The 23,901-nt window shown below is 42.5% G+C and overlaps 1 protein-coding gene across 1 annotated transcript in view; it reads right to left on the bottom strand.

The window, feature by feature from the left end:
- zcchc7 (zinc finger, CCHC domain containing 7) overlaps nucleotides 1-23,901 on the bottom strand; it is a 45,443-nt gene that overhangs the window by 2,686 nt on the left and 18,856 nt on the right. Inside the window, exons 5-8 of the mRNA XM_046413357.1 lie at nucleotides 16,465-16,526; nucleotides 16,100-16,228; nucleotides 15,831-16,001; nucleotides 13,590-13,625 (exon numbers count right to left, since the gene is read on the bottom strand). Of these exons, the coding sequence (XP_046269313.1) occupies nucleotides 13,590-13,625; nucleotides 15,831-16,001; nucleotides 16,100-16,228; nucleotides 16,465-16,526 (398 nt within the window). The remainder of the gene's footprint in view (nucleotides 1-13,589; nucleotides 13,626-15,830; nucleotides 16,002-16,099; nucleotides 16,229-16,464; nucleotides 16,527-23,901) is intronic.

The raw sequence follows: 23,901 nt of genomic DNA, 5'->3' as shown, positions 1-23,901 counted from the left end.
TAATAACAATTTTCTCTCTACAACTAGCGTGGTGGTTTAACCTTCCATTTGTCTCCAATTCTCCCTAGTGTCTGCCATCATTCCCATGCTGTCTATTGATATGAGATTCTGTGTATTGTGGGGTGAATATGGGTGCTGATATAAACCAGCGATTGCCAGGGCTATAGTTAGAGGCCTGTAATGACCATGTATGATAAGTAACCATCTGTGTGTGTGTGTGTGTGTGTATGTGTCTGTCTGTCGGACACAGGGTCCTGTCCCCTATGGGCCAGTGTTCTGAAAGCCTTCCATGCTCCAGCGCCCACAGCAAATATACACTGATAAAGAGAGAGAGGAGACACAGGCACGGTGCATTTACTGCTAATGTTACACACACTTAACACTATTCTTGAAAACGCACACACACACACACACACACTGCTTCATACTCATCTAAGGTGGGCCCCTCCCTCCACTCTCAACCCTGATTCCAAGATTACAAATGATTTGTGCCCCACGTCATTTCTTAAACATAGCTTAGCTAACCTCCCCTCCTTTTCTTCTCCTCTCCCATCCTCCTGTGTCCCTCTCTGCTCTGTGCACACCCCTCCATCCCCACCGCTACCCCTCACACTTGTTTTTCCCCCCTTCTCTTTCTCTCTCTCTCCCTTTTCCGCTTGAGTAGTTTTGCAGCAGAAAGGATGAATGCTATTAGAGCGTCGCGTCATTATCGGGTCAGGCCGGCCGGGCCCATCTCCATCACAAAGGCCAGGAGATCACAGACCTCTTGCAAGCGTGCGTGCACAACCACATACACACACACACACAGACACAGACGAACCCTAAGGAGATCACAGTTCCCGTCTCAAGCCCCGACCTCCACCCTTCCTGCCCCTCTTCCCATTCATCTTTCATGTAAATTGGCTGTAGGACTCCCTCTGTAGTCTCTCCCTCCCTGACCTTGGTGCTTGTGTTATCTCCACATATTCTGATCCAGCACATAGACAGAATGAATGAAAGTATGAGAGAGAGAGAGAGAGAGAGAGAGAGAGAGAGAGAGAGAGAGAGAGAGAGAGAGAGAGAGACAGAGAGAGAGGGAGAAAAAAATAGAAGAAATAAATCCCCTCCTATTCTCCCGTCAACCTGCGATAGATTGTAGAAAACCTGTCGTCAATGTGCGTCTGCATGCATGTGAGGAGTTGTCTGCCTCATAAAATATTAATTAACTGGATGAACCTTCATCCCTCTTTTATTCCTGCTTTCTGATGTGATCTGGTGCTTCCTACCGGGGGCATCTCAATTGCTAACGGTGAGTGCCAGCGGGATTATATCATTGATGTTTGGTGTCTTTTCTCTTTCTCTCTCAGGAGTTTGAAGGGAAGTTTTGGAGAGTCTGGCTGTGCAGTCAAAGTCAGCGTGACACAAGCACGTCTTTAGCTTGTTTTGAAACATGATTTGTCTTTGGCATGGAATTTGTGGTTGGTGACACCATTAAAGAGCTTAAATTTGACCTATATTGGACATTGTAGTTGCATTAAATTTTATATCATTTGGAATTTTGTACTCTGATGTAAACCACACACCACTGTATGCAGGGAAGGCCAGGACCACTATGGAAATAAGTTGTATTAACTTTCAGCGAGTGTTCAGACCTGTAGTTTGGTCTAGTCTGGTCCAGTTTCAATTTCTACTGACTTTAAAAAATGAACAAAAAGTAGTTAATAGTTGTTTTGGTGACTGTCATCCTGCATCATGAGTGCATCTTCAGAACCTGTGTGGGGAAATCAAACTCTGGTGACTGACAGGTACTTATGCAGCATTTAATTCCTGATGTGCATATTTATGTCACAGAGAGCTCACACAGAGATTGTAAGGATTATTATAAAACTGCAAATCATACGCATGCTTTGAATAATCACTAACCTGTAGCCACTTAACGAAAAGTAGACGTCTTTTACTTATTGCTGTGGGATCACTGTCAAACAATTTGTAATGGACTCAATGAACTGACAAAGCACACAGAGTAGAATACAAGTTTTAACAGTTTTTGACCACTTTATCAGGGAAAATACCAGCACTGATGCGCATTTGTGTTTCCGTGAAATGATTTTTACATAATACACGTAGTGTATATACATGGCTTAAAAGCTACAGATCAAGTATATGATCATTTATTGAACAGACTTCACTTCTGTTGAAATCTGCTTTCACACCACAAACAAACCACACCATACCCACCTTTTCTAAGGTCTTAGTCTGGTTCTTTGGTCCACGCCAGGGACTGACTGACAGCATTCAAACCAACCAAAAAGAACAACACGAACTAGCTAATATTATCCTGTATCATGCTTTACTTTCAGGCATAACACCATGTCTTTTTGAGAACATAAATTATTTTTTTGTATATTTTATCTCTTGATATTTTTTTTTTGCCTGTTTTTAATTTCTTTGCTTTATGAATGTTTGGTAGTGCTGGGTGTATGCCATTTATGACATCAAATCAAATCAGATCTCTGCACTTTTCCTGCTTTCCCAAAAGGCTGACAACCTCTCCATTTATGAACTGGCTTGACGGACAGTTCACAACATGAGAGGCTGCATTAGAAATGTCTACCTGTGTTTAACCAACAGCCCTCTTGAGTGCAGGGACAGCAGGACAGGTCTGAGTCTGATCCACTTCCTGCTGATCTGACATGAGGAGCTTCTGGAGCTGGTCAGAGACACTTTGTCAGTCAGACAAAAAGACGACTGAAGCTGGAATAGGACTGATGCTTTAGGATGTTGGTATGTGTGTGTGTTGTTGTTGTTGACGTTTCGCTGTATTGACACAGACAATCAGCAATTCGTGGCCTCTCATGCGCACGCACGCACACACACAGACACACACACACAAACTCTCTCTCTCCCTCTCTCACACTCACACACACGTTTTCCCACAGTTGTCCCAACACATCCGCTGTGTCTCTCTAAGCCCTGCTCTCCTCTGCTCCTTGCCTTAGCTGCTGGTGGCAAAGCCGTGATAATCCTTTGGCCAACACAAAGCTCAGACTGTTACAGACTACAATCTGAAGGAACACACACACACACACACACACACAGTTATCAAACACAATCCGAGAAGCAAACAGACCTGTGTGTGTGAGGGGGTGGGATCTGAACAGTAACGGGTGGTGGCGGAGTGCAGGCCGGAGCCAGCGGCGCTGTTTTGCATATGTTATTGCAGCAATGGGGAGAGGTTTGCATATGTTACTGGACCCACAGGGGACCAACTCTGCATGCTTTATCATAGAAAACAGCCTCACAACACAACACAAGACTACTGGGTTCATACCAAAACAAACAGACCCTTGTGGTGCGTCTGTGTGCAACGTGCCAGTAAGTACATATTAGGCTAGCAGGGAGGGTTAATCAGAAAGTGGCTATAAGGTGAACATCTTTTCAAGGAGAATACAAAAAAATGAAACAGAGGACCTCTAATCCAGGTATTCTGTCTGAATTTTAACTGCAGCTCTACAAAAAAAAAAAAACGTAAAAATTTAATTGTAGTGTCAACCTTCATTCATTAACAGGAGCAAGAATCAGTTACTGTTAGGTCAGTGTTTAAGGTGGAGGTGTGCACTTCGGGAGGCTACAGAGGAGAGCAGGGGAGGAGGAGGGGGTGGTCCTCCAAATAACCAGATGTGATTTCTGCCCCCTTTGTGTCTGCCAGTTCACAAAGACTCAGACCGAAGCCGTAACCCATGCCCTGCGAGGACTCGCACTCACACACAGTGCAATTCCCAGAGGCTCTTCCTATCTCCTCCCGTCAGTCAGTCAATCAGTCCGAACACAATCAGCAGGAGCCCTGATTTTCTCTTTAGAGAGAGAAAATGCTCCTGGAATGTAATGATAATGCAATGCAGGATTGAACGGTGGTGGGTTGCCACCTCTGGAGGAAACCCCCCCCCTCGCTTTTGGGGCAGCGACTGGAGGTAATCTGGTCACACCATGGAAGGCGGAACAGAGGATACAAGCTAATCTATTCAAATCTCTGCCTAAGTTATTCGATTTCTATTCACAGCACTCAGTGCTGAGTGGGAGAGGCTTTTTGTTTTCTATTGTTGTCAGTGTTGAGGTCATGTTTGTGGAAATATATCCTTCACATTAGTGCCAGCATAGACAGAGACGACACAACACGAACATGAGAGACAGGGATTTAGATATAGGATGGACTCTGGCCTGGTCTGGATGTTAAACCTTAATTTTACATCTCAGCCAACAAACGCACACTTCCAAACACACACACACAAAAATTGACACCATCCAGTTAAGCGGAAAAGCACAAAGACCTGCAAAGCCTGCAAAACCTCTGATAACGCCGCACCTGTATGTGTGAGAGTGTGATTCTGTGTCCATTCCTATGGTTTTGCATGTACACTCAGTACTGCATGTGAAGACACCTGTACCCAAACAAGAGTCCCTGTGCAAATACAGTGAAATGTATGAAAGGTCTCATTAAAAACTGCATGAGTTCTTTGTCTTTGTTCTTAATTTACTGTTTTTATTACTGCTGCAGTTTATTACTTTAGTTTTACTTTGGTTTTATTTGATTGAAACAAATGGTTTTCATCCTTGATCACTTCAATCAAGGAAAAAAAACTGCAGATTAACCATTTGGTCGATATATGTTGTGTTGTTTTGTTCATCGATGTATCAAAGAGCTCCAGGTGACATCTTCAAATTGCTTGTCTGTCTGATCGACATTTCATAAACAGGATTATATCCAATATAAAACAGAAAAATGAAGGAAAGAAAAGCACATTTAAAATGCTGGTGCCAGCAAATGTTTCTGCACTTTTGCTTGAAAAGTGAATTAGATGTTTAACCCATTATCAAAATAGCTACTGATTATCAATGCGTATTCTTTCAATTGTAGCTTATTTGTGTTTATTTTGTCCTCTGTTCTTGTTCTAGTTCTAGTCTGTTCTAGTCTGCTTTCTGTGAGTCTATTTTTAAAACACCACAAGCCAAATTTCCTGCATGGAACATTAAAGACTGAAATGAACTAAATTTGTTTTTGAGGTGGATGTGATACGGTGAGAGTGCAAAGAGACTGACTGTACTGTGCAGCCTCAAAGACTTGAACCTGAAGGACTTGACTTTCTTCGCCTCAATGGCTGCTAACTGTTAACACAACTAGACTGGAAACATATAAGAAAACATTCCCTTTGAACAAATGTACTCTCCGCTCTCTCCTGTGTTGTCGGTGTCTCAATATGAAGGTGAATAAAGAGTCAAGAGCCTTTGGACACGACAGAGGTGAGATGACTGGAGAGCCTGTACTGGACAATGATGAGCCTGCAAAAACAGCTCTGAATAGCTGTGGATTTAAAGGACTTTTACAGGGCTCCAACTGAATTGAGCACATTCTTGTAAAAGGAAAGGGGGGGAAGAAAGAGGTCAGTCAGACAGAGGGAAGGACAGAACAAGTAGTAGAATAAAGGTCAAAACTTAAACCTGTGACTCGAGTTCAGCAGAAAGAACAGACAAGCTTAAAGTAATGAGGCTCACTGCTCTTTGAATTTGTGTTTTGTGACCAAAAAAAAAAGACAGCAGTGTGGGAATATTACTGTCTTTTTGTGTGAATAATTATCTCCCACCACCTGTAAAGGATTTAGCTACACGTGTCTCCTGATGACTGATTTATATACATAGCACATCACTATTAATTGAGAGCGACTGTTTAATCTGTCACTTTGTGTAAATCATACCACTGGTGTTATTCTGAAGTGGAACACAGGGATGAAATATTGATAAATCATCAGAAAATCAAAAACAAAATTCCACAAGTAGAAAATATAAAAACTTCCTGACTTCACAGTGCCGTTCCGTTCAGTTTTTGACCACTGGGTGGCGTTCTAACACAGTATGCTCAAAAATGACCTGCAGCCAATTTTGACTGCTGAAGTGAAAAGATGCAGAAAAGAGCCTGTCATAATAATCAACTTGTATTTAACACACAGAATATTTTTTCTATTGGTGCTTAGTGACCTGATTACATCCACAGGGAGGGCAGCTTCAGCTTTTACAGTTTCATCTTGATGATTTTTTTTTTTTTTTTTTACTTAGAAAGACAGTCAGTTATATCTAGTTTACACAGCACTTGAAATGTACTAAAATTAATTATTTCAGGACAGGACCGACCTGGAACAAAATGTATCAGACGTACTGACAGATCGTCTCTACAAAGAACCTGACATATAAGAATGAACTGTAATACATGACTGATATCACGTCTGTGGACACACAAATCATTTCCTGTTGACAGATATAGTCTGTGGTAAGCAAAACTGATAAATAATGCCATAAATGTTTGTCTTAAAATGAAGTCAGCTGCTCCATACTCCCATGTCATGTTAAACCAAAAGAAAGACTATTTTTATTTCCACTTCGTAAATACAGCTTCAATACACTAAAAATATGTTAATTATTAATCATTTTTCTTCACATTAAAATCTGAAAAATCTCCACACTGCACCACAGACCTTTGTGTTCACGCTTAAAATAGTAAAAAATTTACAGTATAAGGTCAAATACATGCTAACACATAAACCTCACTAAAATGTAAGCTCTGCGTGACAGTAAAGAACAATTTCACTAAAACTAAGAAATCCTGCAGACAAGGTACCAGAGAACATCTGCTCCTTTAAAATAAAAAAGAAGGGGCAAAACATAAATGTAATATCAGTCAAAGCGTTCGCATAAGTGTGTTAGTGTCTATTTTCAAGTTTTATTATCTGACAATTGTTAAATATAACACCATGGGATGAGTATGGTGAAGATGAACACAACTCTGCAAAGGATTTAGACTTTTAGGTCTTCATTTAAGGTTTTTTGCAAGCTTCATATCCGTGAACAATAATTTAGTTCGACCAACAAAAGTGGGAGGAAATGAGCCATTTGAATTATACAGACTAAATATTTTAATATTTTGAAGCACTATGAGCTTTAATTTGACATGGACAAACCCAAGAGGTCTACTTTGTTAAAAAGTCACTCCTATTTTTTTTCTAAAGAAATGTAAATGTATTTTCTTTTCTGAAAAGAAGAGGATTTTAGGGGGCAAAAAGGCCTAACCTTGGGTTAACAAAGGCACGTGTGAATCGAGCATACAGCAAAGGACCCCATGGAGAAAGACTGAGACAAAAACGGTATAAAAATGTACAACATAGTAAATGAAAAGGGAGGAAGGAAGAAAAAAAGGGCAGTCAGGTGAGAAAGAAGGACCCCAAATGGAGTTTAAGGAAATGACTTAATTTCTGTGCTTAACAAAAAGGTCACTGACTGTTTTTCTTGGGCGCCCTGAGAGACAATGACACACACAAACACACACTCGTCCCTGAGGAAAAGATCAATACACACACAGCACTGTAAGGAGAAAATCCGCTCGATACACACACACATCACCGTGGGCAGAGGTACCAATCAATAAACACACACGTACAGGTGTCACCACTACTATCTAAAGAGAGGCCAATCAATGCTCACACACCAATACACCTGTACCAATCAGCTGCTGTGTGCTCACATTCCCTCTCTTCTGTCTATCTCACCCCTTTTAAACACTCACCCCTCCTCATTTCTCTCTCTCCTCCCATCCCTCTGAGTCTCCTACAGCAACGCACCTCTCTCCATCTCTTTCTCTCTGTATCTGGTCCATACGGAGCACATTTCTTCTCTGTAGGTGAATCATCTCTAATCTAATGTTGCATGTCCACTTCCCGCACCGACGCACCAAATACAGGTGGCAAAAACATAGCAAAAAGGCACACAGAGGTTAATTATTGATTGGGATTTGACCCACGTTCAGAGTTCTCACTCCAAACGTCTTTGCTGGTTAAAGGGAGCGCCTGCACTTTCTGCGGCAGCCACGGGGTGGCGCTCTGGTCCTAACTCGAGCACAGCAGGGTCCTGACAACACTAACAGGAGGAAAAAGTCACTGTGTGTGTTGTATGCATAAATGCACGTATTTATGCATGATCTTTACATGCATTAATGCAGCCTGTGTGAGGACAGCAGGTCGTTCAGCTTGCATTGCCTTTCCTGACCTTCCTCATAGTTTCATCCTTTCTCCCTTTCTTCACTGCACCCCTCAGTTCTCGTCTTCCCTTCCAGTTTTTTTTTTTTTTTTTTTTTTTTTTGCTTTTCTGTGCTTTGTCAAAAACCTCTCCTGAAAAACACCACCACTGTTGAGTTCATATACAGTACAGTGACAGAAGTCACAGAACAGAGTTACAGTAATTTATAGTCTGAAGGCTTTCCCTGAGCAGAAAATGTCCACCATTTGCTGCTTTTAGCCTCAGAATTTGCTCCTTTTCTGTAACTTCAATGCCTTTGCTCTTTGGGCTGTTTGTTGGGCAATACAACCAATGTGAACAAGGTACTCTGGGAATTTCTCTCTTAATTCTGACATTTTATGGGTAAAACAATCAACTGATCAATCTAAAAAATGACTGATAATGAGAACAATTATTCTGTGCAGCCCTATCCTGCATTTCTTTGTCAGTTTATCTCTTTGGTGTAATTTTGCATTCCTGTTATTGACTGGCTTAACAAAGACAACATGACATCACTTTCACATTTTTAATCCTGCTCCAACAATGTTTAAGGACTGAAACATTTTATCTAAAACACCAACAGTTCACATAATCTTTTGACATCACTCTCTCAAAGCCAAAGAGATTCTACCAACAATCTCCATTTTGCACTGATGCTCAACTATCGGCGGAAATCCAAAGCTGAGGAGACATGATGCAATGCCATTTTAGAGAGCGAGCGAGATCAGAGCATGTCCCGATAACAGAAGTGATGTACCCACGCATCCATCTTAGACTGAAAGTTGCAAGTTCACACCTGTTCTTTTGGGCTCGCTGGGGTCACTGCAGGAAAGGGATTGACCCCACGCTGTAAAGCTGTATGCAAAAGGAAGAAGTAAAACCAGGGTGTCTGTGTGTGTGGGAGAGCGAAAGAGAGAGACACACTGAGAAAGAGTTGTTGGAGTAAACCTGTTCTCTGAAGCAAGTCTTTCTGTGTAAATATCCCACATTGTTATGTAAGAAAAAATGTCCTCCACACCATATGACATAGGCAAGATGAAAATGTTGTGAATGGCTGTGGATCCTCAATAATCTTCCACTCTCTCTCTCTCTATACATATATATATATATATATATATATATATATACATACATATTTGTAGAAGTGTGTGTGTGCTTGTTTGTGTGTCGGTATCTTACTTTCACAGTAAATACCCTGGGGCTTTGTGGTCTATACTGTGTGGTTTGGAGGAGTTTGTTAGTGGAAGGCCAGGTGCAGACAGACAACACATACACTCATGGAAGATAAACGGACCTAGCGAGCACGCACGCACACACATGCACATGTGAACGCACACACACACACACACACGAAGGATAAATGGACCCAGTAGCAGGGAGGTCTGACAGAATGCCTTTTCACACCTGGCTGAGCCCAGCGGAAGGTGACAGAGTCACATCTCCCAAAGCAAACACACACACACACACACGCACGCAGAAATACACACACACACAGTCCTCCTCACATTGGGGAGTTCAGGGTCATAAACAGCATTATGAATAAAATGAGGCTGTCTTAAACAGAAGGAGCCCTGTGTATGCATGTGTGGAGTTGTGTTAGTGTGTGTGTGTATGCTGGAGTCTGTGTGGGCCCCTAACCCCCATGCCAGTTTGGATCTGTAACGACCTTCTGTTCCCAGTGCTTAAATAGCTTAAATACTTCAATTAGACCTGGGTCACAATCCTCCACCCGTTAAAGCACGGCATCACACACAAACACATCCGCAGAAACACACAAACAAAGCATTTTCATCATCCTGCGACACAATCAGGGAATTTTTCTCTTTCATCAGCATCTTCTCCTCCTCTGTGCTTCGCAGCGAAACTCTACAGTAAAACATGTAGTATCCCCCGCCACCATGTGAGCAACAATTAAACTTAACTCTCATCCTCTCTGCCAGCGTCTCCCCTGGAACTTCTCTGTCCTCGTCCTCCTCCTCCCCCCCTCCTTCTCCCCCGCCGTGCTACCCTAGCGCTAACGATGCTGCCTTTTCATTAGACAGCCCCTGCTAATTAATCTCCATAGAGGAGAGTGACAGACCTACCCCAGCACACACACACACACACATACACACGAAGTGCACACCAAGATATATGCAAACACACACTCTTCTTCCCTCTCTCTCTCACTCCCTCGTCCCGAGTGGCGTTGGCAGCCCATTTCATGCTTTATCACGTCTTTTAATTGACAAACAAGCTGCTCTTTTCTCTTAGGCTGAGGTCTATATCACCCCCTCGCTCAGATGCGCACACACACAAGTACACACACACACACACACAAAGAAGGAGCAAAGAAAACTAGTTATCTTTTCAGATTTCGGATAAACACACGCATATACACACACGTGCACACACACACACACACAACCACACACAAATAAGCAAATGCATCCCTGCTGACATATGGCCCATGTGACTGTCACACAGTTTTCTACTCTTTGACACACTGTTCCTGTGTGCCCACACACACACACACACACACACACACACACACACACAAATGTCATATCTGCGCTTATGTTGAAAATGCTGAAAAGAACAAAAAAAAAAGAAAAAGAATAAAAGGTTCCCATCACTCTTGGCACTTTCTTAATCTTCTGAGATGTTTTTTTCCGCTATGGTTCACTCATCTGCTACGGGCAAGGTCAATACCAATCATAACTGACATATTGATTCTGACTGATCATGTGACACCTTTGGCTTCACGGTGCTTGTGGAAAATACTTTCTTTCCAGTGACTTGCTTGTGAAACGCCCCCACATGCTAAACCACAAATGATCTGGTTCTTGCACCTTGGCCTTGTCACACTGCTCAGGTCTCTGTCACCGTTTGGTTGGTTTCTGTACACAATGAAATATACTGCCTGAAGCACAAAGACAAAGTGAGGTGACGGTCAATACCAAGACCTCATTGTCATCAGTGGTTAGAGTTTAGTTTGATAAATGCAGCCTGTCCCAAAACCTCCACAATCCAGCACTTTCATCTAACTTTCATGTAAGTGGACCATATTGTGTAAAGCGAATAATTAGAAAGTGTTCCTTGCAAGTCGGATAAAAAAAAATTAATACAGTTGGACACACTGTTGTCGAGGGCATATTTTGTGCAGTAAGATTTAAAATATTTCTATTCTGATGAGACAGGTTCTGCATGAAAAAGATTTAAGAAGTGTCACTGGCTGTAAGTGGGGCAGGGTGAGTGTGCTGCTGGCTCGGTCACCCCCAACAACACCACCACCTTATTCTTTCATATTTCTCTGATTTTAATTGGGACTCTAAGCAGAACCACCTCATCCACGGGGATTTTGATAAATTTGACACAGGTCAAACTGTCAGTACACTCTACATACTCTCTACTTTGCAATTTGATGGGTATGTAAAATGCAGGTGCACCATTTGCTATGCTAAATACATGATTTTATCATGGAGATACACTTTAGTGTTAGGGCCTGGACTTCATTCTTTGTTTTCAAGAAACTCTCAATCAACTCTTCCAGTCCAATCAATGGCCACTGATCAACTCCCTTCCCCCACCCATAATCCCTCAGCCAGTCACGTAACTTTTGTTTTGCACCATAGTTTGTTTCTGATTAATTTCTAATTCAATTCAATTCAATTCAGTTTATTTATATAGCGGCAATTCACAACAAAAGTTATCTCATGACACTTTCCAATTAGAGCAGGTCTAGACCAAAACTCTTTTTAAACTCTATTTCTAAAATAAAGATAAATCCGTTAATGATTAATGCTTAGTAATCCTAATGCGGTTCGTGATTACATATTTTTGGTAACTTGGTACCAAAGATTTGGTAGCTTCCTGTTGTGCTTATAAGCAGAATTTTCATTCTTGCGCTGTGGTGCAAGTTATCTTTGAGTTTAGAAGTAAACCCTGGTAACATTAGGCACCAAGGGAACCAGCAGAACTGATTTTTCAGTTCTTATATTGGCTCACTATTTGATCATTTTACCCTTTTTGTTTTGAAGTAATCCTTGGTGGAAAGCACTGCTCTATGTTGGGATGTGCTGTTGGTCTTACTTGGCTGACTGGTCCTATACATAGTTTTGCGTCTCTCTCTCTCTCACAAAATGCTCCTTCATGCACAGGATAGTTTCTGGTAGATAGGGCCTGGTGTTTCCTGTTAATAATGCTTGTATGCATGATGGCTTTGCTTCATTGTGCTTTATGTCGTAAGGGAATGCAGTAGCTGACTTTAGCTGTTCTACTGACGCACCAGCTCAGGTCATTTTGCAGACTTGTTAGCGCTGCACTTCATACTTAAGTTGTCTTTTTCGTTATAGCTGTATTTCCTTTTTGTTGTATGAATCTTAGTTACCAAATCTTATAATTTGGTAACTTAACTGTTGAGTTTAAAAACCTGTTTTTTTGTGTTAAGAGCTTGAGTTACATCAGTTTGTAGTTTTTGCATTAAGACAAGATTCAATTTGCCACTCAGTGCAGTCAAGTTCTGCATTATTCGAACACTTGGTGTATTGACGCAGGAGAGATGTGACATCAGTATTTTTTTTCTTTTTTCTTGAGTGTAATTTGGCCAACAGTAGCCTTTCAGGTTTCAGTGTACTGAGTAAGTAAACAGTGAATATATGGTGAACCTTGTGAGGAGCGTCTTGACAGTTTTCATAAGAATTACTTACTGAAACTCGCCTTTTGTCGAGAAACTGAAATCACCAGCATTGATAGTCGACTTAAAGATATAATATGTAAAATACCTGCATAAAAATGTCAAAACAACTTGACTTATGTTTAATATTTTGTTTCATTTGATCACCTGTCAATGGTGTCAAATCTTCTTTACCCTCAACTAGTTGATGCAGCTTCCAGGAGACACCAGATGATGAATCAGAGGGCGAGGAAGGAAGTTGGTGAACTAAACAGCTAGCCACTGCTCCCTTGTAGATATTTAGATTTAGACAGATTTTCATTGGTAATGGTGTCTATTAAACAATTAAGACAAAATCTCCCATGATCCCATGCCACTTCATTAGTGAGTGACCCCTTACAGCAGAGATGTGCATTTAGAGTAAGCACTGAGGAAGCTCTTAATGTTTTAATTTGAACAAGAGGTGGATCGCATTAAGACTGAAGAGGGAACTTCTGAAGAGACGTCACCTGTTACGGCCTCCCTCAAATGAGACTGAGCTGCCATGAGTTCTTGTTGGTAAAGAACAAGGAGCATATTTTTGTTTTGTTTTCCTGACTTGAGCAAATTATGAAGTTAATGGGGAGGCGCAGGAGTTCACTCACAACACACAGGGATTTTATTAATTTCTTAATTTGGTAGGACACTGTCTTTATATGCTACATGCCCATCTAGCACTCACATGTGTCTCCAGACTGGTTGTCCCTTGGTCAAGTCCACTGACATAAAAAATATAATATATAATTACGTGTAGCAGTGCTCAGGTGCAGCACTAGTTTGGAGTGTGCTGACAGTTTTGGTTTCGTGGTAAGATACTCACTGTGATGTGATACTGTCTCCAAATCTCTGGACAAGCCTGGGGGAGGGAAAAAATAACATAATATGGTCATCAAATATACAGAGAGACATATGTTCATTTATGGAGCACATAATAGCAATTAAGCAGATTAAAAAGAGAGGAATAAAAACGCCTATAAAACGTTCTGCAGTGTGTATGTGTACCTCTTCATTTTGGGAGGGACATTAAAGACACTATAGGGATGAAACATTTAAGCAGATGGTGACTAAGAGACAGGAGAGGACTGAGAGACGGCCAAAAAGGAAACTGAAAAACAGACCATGGTGTCATTTGCTTGCCTGCCAGACTGTTTAGGCCTCTTCCTCTGTCTCTATCTCAACCTTTATGGCCCTGATTTCTCAGCAATAGTCTGTTCTCCCTCTATGTGTCTCTCTGCAGTCAGTCACTCAAACAGTCAGTAAGTAAGGCAGTCAGTTGTTTTGTCCCGCTGTGGCTAAAGCATTATCTCCGGGGCTTCGCCACGCTGTTCCTTAAGCGTTCCGACATCCTTTCCCAACCGCTGCGACTTCCCACTGGGAAATTGAAAATGCCGCAGTCGCCGCGGGCAACAAGATTTATCTACTTACACACCTACTGAGTGAGAGAGACAGACAGACAGAGAGAGAGAGAGAGAGAGAGAGAGAGGAGATCTAAACTTGTTCTGTGAACAAGGCTATACTCTGAGTTTTCTCTTGCACTAAATAAGTTTGGAGACAAATTTACATGATATGTAAATTCTTGTCACATTTTAAAAAAATGAATATTTGGCCCACAGTGTCTGTTCAAAGCCTGACCTTTAAAGCAGCCTGTAATGAACGCTAGGCACTTTTTCTGACTTAATCTGAGCTGTTTAGATTTGAATACAGACATGGGCAAACATGAATTTCGATAGCTGTATCCTCCTCCACCTCTCATCTAGCTTTCTTTTCTTCAGCAACCCCCACCTCCACCACACCCACACCCTCCCATTTGCTCTTTCCCTCCAGACTGCCGGGGTAGTGTGTTGTTGTCGAGGGCGACAGGCGAGGCGAGCGACACACTCGCGCTCCGTCAACCGTCTGTCTTTAATGAGAGACACAGAAAGGCCCAAGGGACTGAGACCTGACTCTTTCTCTCTCAAACACACACACATACACACACACATACAAAATATGTACAGTATAATTTGTGAGTGTAAGAGGGGGGGAAAAAAGTTCTGTATTCCAAGAAAGGGGGTAATTACACTACCAAACAACTTTGCACCTTTGTTTGCTGTTTAAAACAATACGCAAAAAAAGGAAGGAAGAAGAAGATGAACGGGAGGATTCGGAGGAAGAATGAGCAAGATAGAGAGAGAAGACAGAGGGCGAGAAAGAGAGGGAAAAAAATGGGAGGTGTGTGTCCTGGTCTCCCCTCTCCCTCTGGTGTTCACCTGGTTACTCATCCATTACACAGAGCACAGTACATGACTGACTGGCTGGGAGGGAGAGAGATGGGGGAGAGAGGGAGGGGAAGAGGGAGAGAAGAGAGACGGGGAGCATACGAGGTGGGGGAGACACAGGCAGGCGCTTAGATGCACACAGGGTTTTCCATTCTATGGCATTAGAGTAAATGGGCAAGGTAATGAACGCTGCAGTGGGATAATTGTCATTGATGGTCATTAGATTCACCCTTCATTGCCAACACACACACACACACACACACACACACACACAGTCTACAGCTGGAATATGCAGCATGGCAGAGACATAACTAAGCTGTAATTGCTGAAGTGTATCAATTAATGTGAACAGCAGCGTGTGCTGACCCCTGGTCACTCATTATTACTGCGGGAGAAAGTGCGGGTGAGGAGGGAGGAAAAGAGGGAGAACGAGGGGATGCAAGAGGGGGTAATGGAGAGGAAATTAAAACAGAATGTATATAGTGTACTTGGCGGTTTGTGCCTCGTCATGTTTACATTAAACACTAATTGTTCTTACTACAAGCCACATTACGTGTGTGCTCGCTCACACGGTGGCATTAAGTTGACTGAATGCAAAGCTTTCTCATTCCTGCAATCCTTCATTCATTCTCTTCTTTTCAATATTAACACTTTGGTGTGTTTTCTTACATTATATAGACAGAAGTTATTGTTTGCTATGAATTTCGATGTGTAGCTGCCATAACATTGCATTGGTCTCAAACGTGCAGAGTCTTCTTCTCTTACTTTAAGTCCAACCTAATAAAACAGGATGTTATACTCACGTCAAAGAAGTGTCCCTTCATGCTGCAGCGATGGCACTGTTTGTGCCAGTACGCTCTCTCGCTGCAGGACCCGTAGTGGTGACCAGGCAGGCCGCAGTTGTTGCAGTGCTTATTGGGACATTGACTGACCAAGTGACCTGGGGTGCCACAAAGGAAGCAGGACGACACCTTCTGCACAAACGCGCACACACACACACAACAGTTAGTATTTTCATCTATCTCTACTTATCAGTATGTATAAGCTGCATTGTGCACCGAGTGGAACTGACTTTGGGCTCAGGGCAGTTCTTGGAGAGATGTCCGTTCTTGTTGCAGTTTCTACACTGAACGTTCTTGCTGGTATAGTATCTGTTTGACGCAGTTATCCGAGCACCTCTGCCTTTGTTATAGATCTGAGCCTGAAACACACACACAATCCAGACATCATTTACATCGTCGTGGGGTGAGACTTAGGGGATGTTTTGTACCCTTGTAATTCAATGATTAATTTTCAATGAAAATCAGAGAAATTCCAACTCATAGTAAGATTAAAACATTCCTTTTAGAAATCACACATTTCTTGTTACATATTAGGCTCTGCACAATAACAATATAAATATATTTTTGAGTTTTACATACTTAAATTGCCCCCTACCTCCCTGTCCTTGTCAGAAACCATCCAGGAGCCCTCTTCATCTTCGTCTTCTTCTTCAACATCTGGCAGGACAGTAACATGCATGTTATAATACTGCGAATTTAAACACTACTGTTAAGGATCTTATTTTCATTAGTGCACACTCATCACAAACATTAGAAGGAGATTTTTATGACAAAAACATGATCATATTTTGTTTTCTAAAATATTTAGGCTGAATGATTCCTATCAACCACAGTCAAAAATACCATATGAACAAATCTCGATGGGAAGATCTTAGAAAGGTAGAAGATTAGAATTTGATCTGATTTGGAAATCACACAAACTACAGATCTGTGACATAATATTCTGTTACGAAGTGCACTTATACATTCCTGAAGGAAAAGTTTGGACCTTCTGAACATTTACAATACTGGTTAGAAAAAGTTAGACTTAAAAAAGTGGCTAAGTGTGAAAAATGTCTGTTTATGGCACAGAATATACAGAAAATAAAGATGGCTTTTGCTTTCCTTACTCAAACAACATGACAAGAACTGGAGCCAGGATTCTTGTTCAAGGACCAGAACTGAGAAATTCTAGACAATATCCAAACCTATTAAGAACTCTAAACCCCGAGGAGTAAGTTTAGCTTCCTGTAAGAGGACACACACACACACACACAGAAACTGACACAGTGGCAGCCCAGCACATCTGTATGAGAGTGGCACTAACAGCGCCCTGAGGGAGCCCACTGTATTCTCCTCAGGCCCACAGAACTGTAACTGACAATCAGAAATCGTAACGTACTCTCTCTCTCTCTCTCTCTCTCTCCCTCTCTCACACACACACACACACTCAGCATAAATTATGTGCTGATAGCAGCGACCCACACAGGCTCACATGCTTCCACAAACGCGTACACACCCACGCATCGACCCCCACGATTAGCTGGTTGACAGTCTTTAGCCTTTGGACAAACATACAGCCTTGAGCCATAATCAAATATTACAGTCTCCTTTCCACTGCTTGCTCTCTCTCTTTTTCTTACTCTCTCTATCTGGCCCCTTATCACAATTCTCCTCAGCCCTCTGTTCTTTGCTTTTCTCTCCCTCTCTCTCTTTCCTTGTTTTCCACCTCTCTGTCTCTCCTCCCAGGGTGTGTACGGGCTGCAGAGGGGGGTTATCACCGCTCTTTCCTGTCAAACAAATTAAAATGGCTGCTGTTTGGATAGGGCTTCTTTCTGCCACGACCTTCACCTACAAAAACACACACACACATCATGCACACACTCCTTGCAAGTAACGTCATCATCATCATCATCACAGCAAAAGCATGTGACTTGAATTTCGAGGGTTTTTACATTTTAATGTCATTTCAGCATCCTCCCAGGGTAGATAGGGGCAACATGATAACACCATCAAACAATAAAATCATTTAGTTGTTGTGCTGCAGTTTAGGGCCACGATTTTCATTATTGATTAATCCGCCGATGATGAAAATAATGAGTTGTCTTGTTTAAAAATGCCACAATAATTAAAATGTCCAGCACAGTTTTCAGAACCAAAGGTGATGAACTTAAGTCTTGTGTTTTGTCTGAACAACAGACAAAAACCCAAATGATATTCAATTAATGATGACATAAGTCAGAGACAAGCAGTAAATAATCTCGCCTTGAAAAATTACTCAAATGATTACTGACACAGTTTTAAATTTCCTATCAATCAATTAATGTTTTCAGCCCTATGTCAGTCATATAGTTGGGGGGAGGGGCTTTGAAAAGAGAATCACAAATCAGAAATGAGTGATTCTCAAAAGGAAGTTATACTCCAATGTTAAACTGTTAAAAGATGCTTGGTAAGTTTACTTTATCATGAGTAGCTTTTGTCACAGAAGTTGCAAATCTCCCAAAGGTTCAATAATATTATTACCATTAATTTAAAATGCACAAGACTAGACTAAAAACATGCTGCGTGTATGCTCATGTGTTGTTTCTCTCACAGTCACACTGGAATAAGAGTCATTCTAGTGTAGTTTGTTTTGGTTAGTTCAGTACAGAGGAGCAAAGGGGGAAGTCTCCGCAAAGCTCACCTACTGTGAACAGACTGGGGGGCCTCTGTGTGATGTCCGTGCACGCAAAGTCGGTGTTACACAACAGCCAGCACCCAGTCAATGGGCAGCTTGAAAAAAAAAAAAAAGGCAGGAGTGAAAGGTGTGTATGTGTGCGCAGAAGTGCATCTGTGTGTGTGTGTGTGCAAGTAGGCATTTGTGACTCAACGAAAGTCATTCCCAGAGCGTCTCCCGGGGGGGACTCCCCAAATAAAGAGCAGGAAGCTTTCCCTTAATCTAAGGGCCCCCCATCTCACCAACACACACACAGCTAAAGGGTGAAGCTCTTTGTCACGGCCGAGGAATCAAACACATGGGGGGGTTAAGAGAGGGAGGGTGGGTGGTGGGGGTCTTGTCTGTAAACTGGGTGAAAATATGCTAATCAACCTTGAGGCCCTGTTCAAAACCACACCATCAGAGCTGCTCGCTTCACCGTGGCCCAACTGATCTGAAGGAGTTGGAGCTGAATAAGCAGATGGCAGCGGCTTCACCGAGCAGCTGAACGGACTCGGGAGAGGCCTCCGCCATGCTGGCTGCAACTGTTCAATTTCAACCGATCTAATGGCCAAACATTTCTTACAGCCCTTTTTAAAGTCCTAAAAAAAGACAACTGTATGTGATGCCTCAGTAGGGGTCTGAAGGCAAACAGGAATCTCAGGGTCTTCACAAGTTTCTGCAAGTATTCAACAAAACAATTAAGGGAGAGAAATTACAGAAAAACAGCGAGTTGCGCGGGTTCCACAAATTTTTATTCTCCAGGACACACTCGTACATTATCACATCACTCTGTCGCCGGGGGAAAGTCGACACAATGGCGTGGAAGACAGAGAAACAGAGGGAGGGAAGGATCAGGGGAGAGAAGGCGACAGATGCTACCTGTCTGTCTCATAGGTACCCTGATTACTAGAAGATGAGGAGGAGAGAGGAGGAGGCTGCGTGCCAGTTCATCAGAGCCATCAGAACAAAACACAGAAATAGTGTGTGTGTGTGTGTGTGTGTGTGTGTGTGCGTGTGCGTGTGTGTAAGAGAGATGTGTGACGGGGAGCTTGTATGTGTGTGTGCTTTGAATCTGTCCCTTCTACCAGTGAGAACAGAACAGAAGTCTACGTGTGGCTAATGAACCATGAACACCCAGCTCTCCTGGGGTGACACACAAACACACACATGGACACAAACAAGAAGGTAATATTAAGGGGACCATGAGCAACATCCTCCTCACAGGGATGAGGTCCAGGCTGGGCGGTTTAAGCCAAGGACGAGACTGAGTACGTCAAGACACACCCGAGCCTTCAACGTGTCAGTCTCTCTTGACAACCACTCTCAACTGTGACCATCAACCTTGTTATGTGTGTCTGCGTATGTGCGTATGAGTGTCATCCCCGCCCCCTCCGCAACATCAAAGCCTTGGACTGGCCTGCCTTGCCCTGTTCCTCTTTCCCTGTCCCAACACTTAAACAGGCATCTCAAGCCTGTCCGCCCATTGTACCACACTGCTGCCTGGGCCCATTAACACACCAACCAGCATGAACGCACGCACGCACGCACGCACGCACGCACACACACACACACACACACACACAAAAATGAGAATGAAAGACAGGCCTTGCCCCCCAAATGGAGGTTATGTTTGATACTGAAGCGACAGGGCTGGATTAGCAACACTATACATGACAATAGTGAGGGTGGGCGGGAGTGTGCAGGCTGTGTATGAGTGTGTGTGTGTGTGCGCGTGTGTTTGTGTGTGTGCATGCATGCGTGCGTATGCAAAAAAGAAAAAGTGTTTCCTTTGTGACATCACCCTTCCCTACAGCCTTGCCTTCTGCGAGGTTAAACACACCAAAGAGGTTGGCTAAGTCAGACGCACACACACAGACACACAAACCCGTCCCTTTTCTGTGCTGTTCTGTGCGACAGAAAAGTCTGGCCGAGGGTGTAAAACAACAATAGCAAAGAGACCAGGAGAACAAGTGAGATGAACAAGAGCAGTGAGAGGAAGATGAAGAGAGAGTAAGACGGAGAGAGAGGGAGGGAAGAGGAGGGATGGAGGTATGGGTATCAGCCATGGAGCACATTACAACACAACAAAAGAGCTGGCTGAATATCAAGCCCACTGGACAGCAAGGAGCATCCAGGTAGAGGAGGACTAAGTGTTTGTGGGAATACCAGTTGGGGGAGGGTGGGGCAAATCAAGCAGAGAAGATGAAATGATATGCAGAACAAGAAGGAAATAGACACTCTGAGTGTGTGTGTGTGTGTGTGTGTTTGCCATGCAGGGAATAGATCAATAGCTGTACAAGCCTATTATAGATTAAAGCTGCAGATTTCATTTGGTTTCATTTCATGCTCTTTCTTTGCCCATTTCCACTGATCTCTCTGTTAGACAGACAGACGGTGAGAGAGAAAGCGAGCCCAAAGATGTGTGGCAAAGATTTGCTTCATTTACAAGAGGGATGCAGTTCAGCTATCTGGAATGAAGGGCCTGAAAATAGTGACGTTAACTGTTCACAGGCCCATCTTACTCCCTATCATGAGCGGTGCGATCCTACACGAACAATTCTGTCAACGTTTTGTTTCACGTCAACTGACAGATTTTGGTCTGTGTCACTTTCTCTGTCCTGTCATCTCATTAGCTTGAAGTGGGCGTCATATGAATCAGAATCAGATGACTGTTGTTGCATTATTTGCGTTGTGTTGTTAGGTAACTTTCCATCAAACCTTATAAAACCACGCACACAGTCTCACTGAAGCAGATAAGCTGTGTTTTTGAGTGTAAATAAGATTTATTTTGAGTATGTGATATATATACAGAAAGAGACAGAAAGATATAGATATATACATATATATATGAGCGGGATGTTTAACAGTAAGCAGAACAAGACTTGAAAACTCTCTTTCCCTGTTCTCACTGGGCATCCTGCATGTTATGCTATTATACTATGTCCTATATATCAAAGGTAATCTTTCAGCCATGCCTTCACCCTCTGCCAGCCCCGTGCCGCCTCCTCTCTCCCTCCTCACCCACTCCTCACCCTCTTCCACACCATGTTGGCAGCCAGGGCAGGGCAGGTGGCCAAACCTGTCAGTCAAAGCACCGTCGCCACGCGGCAATACCACAGACACCAATTATCACACAGCAGGGGCGCGGCCTGGCAACCGCATGGCAACCACATGGTCCAATCAGGGTACACAACAACAGGGACCAGAAAAGGCCAAGAAAGAGTGTGTGTGTGTGTGTGTGTGTGTGTGTGTGTGTGTGTGTGTGCACGTGCGTGAGTGAGGCAGAAAACATGGTCAAGGTATCCAAATCCAAGTCTGTGCATGTCTGTGGGTTTGACAGGTAGTCATTGTGTCTTTTTAATATCCGTTAGCTGTCAATTTAGTGGAGATTTTCAATTCAAACACAAAATTTATCTCCTTGTTGATAATCAGCGGTTCTTATTAAACACACAGTCCTCCTGACTCATGACCAGTTCTGCTGTTCTCACCAATCACGCATTTATGTTTCAAAGGGAAGATGAATTGAAATTTGATTTATTCATGCTTGGACAGCTTGTGTCTATGACACATCACAGGACAATAAACCAATAAATGATCTAATTTTTATTTTTATTTTTTATTTTTTTAAATACGTATGCTCTCTACTCAAGTACATCTCTAGTTAACTTGAAGTACAAGATCTGAAAATGACAGTTTTACTGTCATATTGTACCAAGGATGACTCAGACTTTGACTTTAATAGCTTTACACCAAATGTTAACATGGAGGCTATAGAAACCGAACTGGGGCTGTGAAATCATGGCTTTTTGGTCATTTACATAGCACAGTATTATAGTTTGAATGGAACAAAAGAGGATTTCAATCAGCAGATGAAACTGCCAGCACCAATCAGTTTGAACATCTGTCTTTTGTAGAGAAATGTGACACCTTCATTGCATAATGACATATGCAATGAAATTATATAATCATTTTAATACGAATGCCCTACTGTAAACAGATATTATCTGGAGCCACAAAATGAACACATTTTAAAACATATTTTAAAACAAATTGTTTTGTTTTTCTATAATTACTTACACAGTATAACTTAAAGCAGAGATGAAAAACTAGCTGATGAATCAATAGGCTGAATGACAGAGCAAATTTCTGGCCATCAAGTGATCATTTGCGTCAAACAAAAATGGCAAACATTAATTTGTTCAAGGCTCTAAACTGTGACAGTTTGCTGGCGATAGTAAATGGAACATGTGGGCTTTGAAGTGTGAAGCTGAACAAAAAGCGTGTCCTTTGACGATAAAAGTATATTCTTGACAATTTTTTTTCCGCAATTTTTCTGACATTTTGTTGACAAAAATGATTTACATTTGAAGTTTAACTCACTGATACAACAGTTTTAGACAGTACAGCTTACACAGTTGACAACATGAGGAAAAAAAATGCCCATACTGTTAAATCAGTGGCCTCACGTTTCATTTAACACACCTAATTGTAGTTGGTCACCGTGTTTTAAACTAAAGCAGTACGATGGCAGAGCAGCTCACTAGTCAACAAGTGCTTTTATTTTACGGCTAAAGTCATACTCGTGTACACAAGCACATAAAACACTGTTGATAAAACTGACCAAATTATTCAGGGAGCCCCTTTTGTCTTCAGCAGCGAAACACACGAACACACCAACCACACAGAGTCTGTAAGGGGCAAATATATTTTAATAAAACCAGTGAGTTGCAACCTCAATTTCATTTTGATGAATTTCCTCCTGCGGGAGTGAGCCAGGCAGTGGGCGGGAGGGCGGAAAGGCGGGAGAGCAGGAGAGGGAAGTGGGGTGATGGGGGCTGGGAGGCAGATAGAATTTTCATGATTGTTATTTTTGTTATTATACAGCGAGAGAAAGGGGTGAGAGGGGGTAGATAAACGGAGTTGGTTAATCTGAGGCATTCTGCGGAGCGCTCCATTATCGGGCAGGTTGGGCACATCGAGGGGGTTATTTTTCCGAGGGATCTTTGGCCCCGGTAATTAAGCTCCATTCACCAGGCCCTGTTCCCCAAATTAAAAATTTGTCATTAAGTGGAATTTACCATAATGCCTTTTTATCTGCCGGCGCTTCAGCGTGTTGTGCGTGTGTGTGTGTGTGTGTGTGTGAGAGAAGAGGTGAAGGAGGGGCAGCCAATAAAGGGTTAGGCTGTGGTCACATGCATATACAACACACACATGAACGTCCACGCGCACACACACACACACGCAGTAAGGAAAAAGGGCAAATTGAAAAACTGAAATAATCCTGGACAGCAGCAAACGTTGCATGAGCAAACACAACATATGCGCACGCAGGCACGCACGCACGCACACACACAC

This window comes from Scatophagus argus, chromosome 2, assembly GCF_020382885.2.
Source record: "Scatophagus argus isolate fScaArg1 chromosome 2, fScaArg1.pri, whole genome shotgun sequence".
NCBI lineage: Eukaryota > Metazoa > Chordata > Actinopteri > Scatophagidae > Scatophagus > Scatophagus argus.
This window is presented reverse-complemented; position numbering and strand designations above follow the sequence as displayed.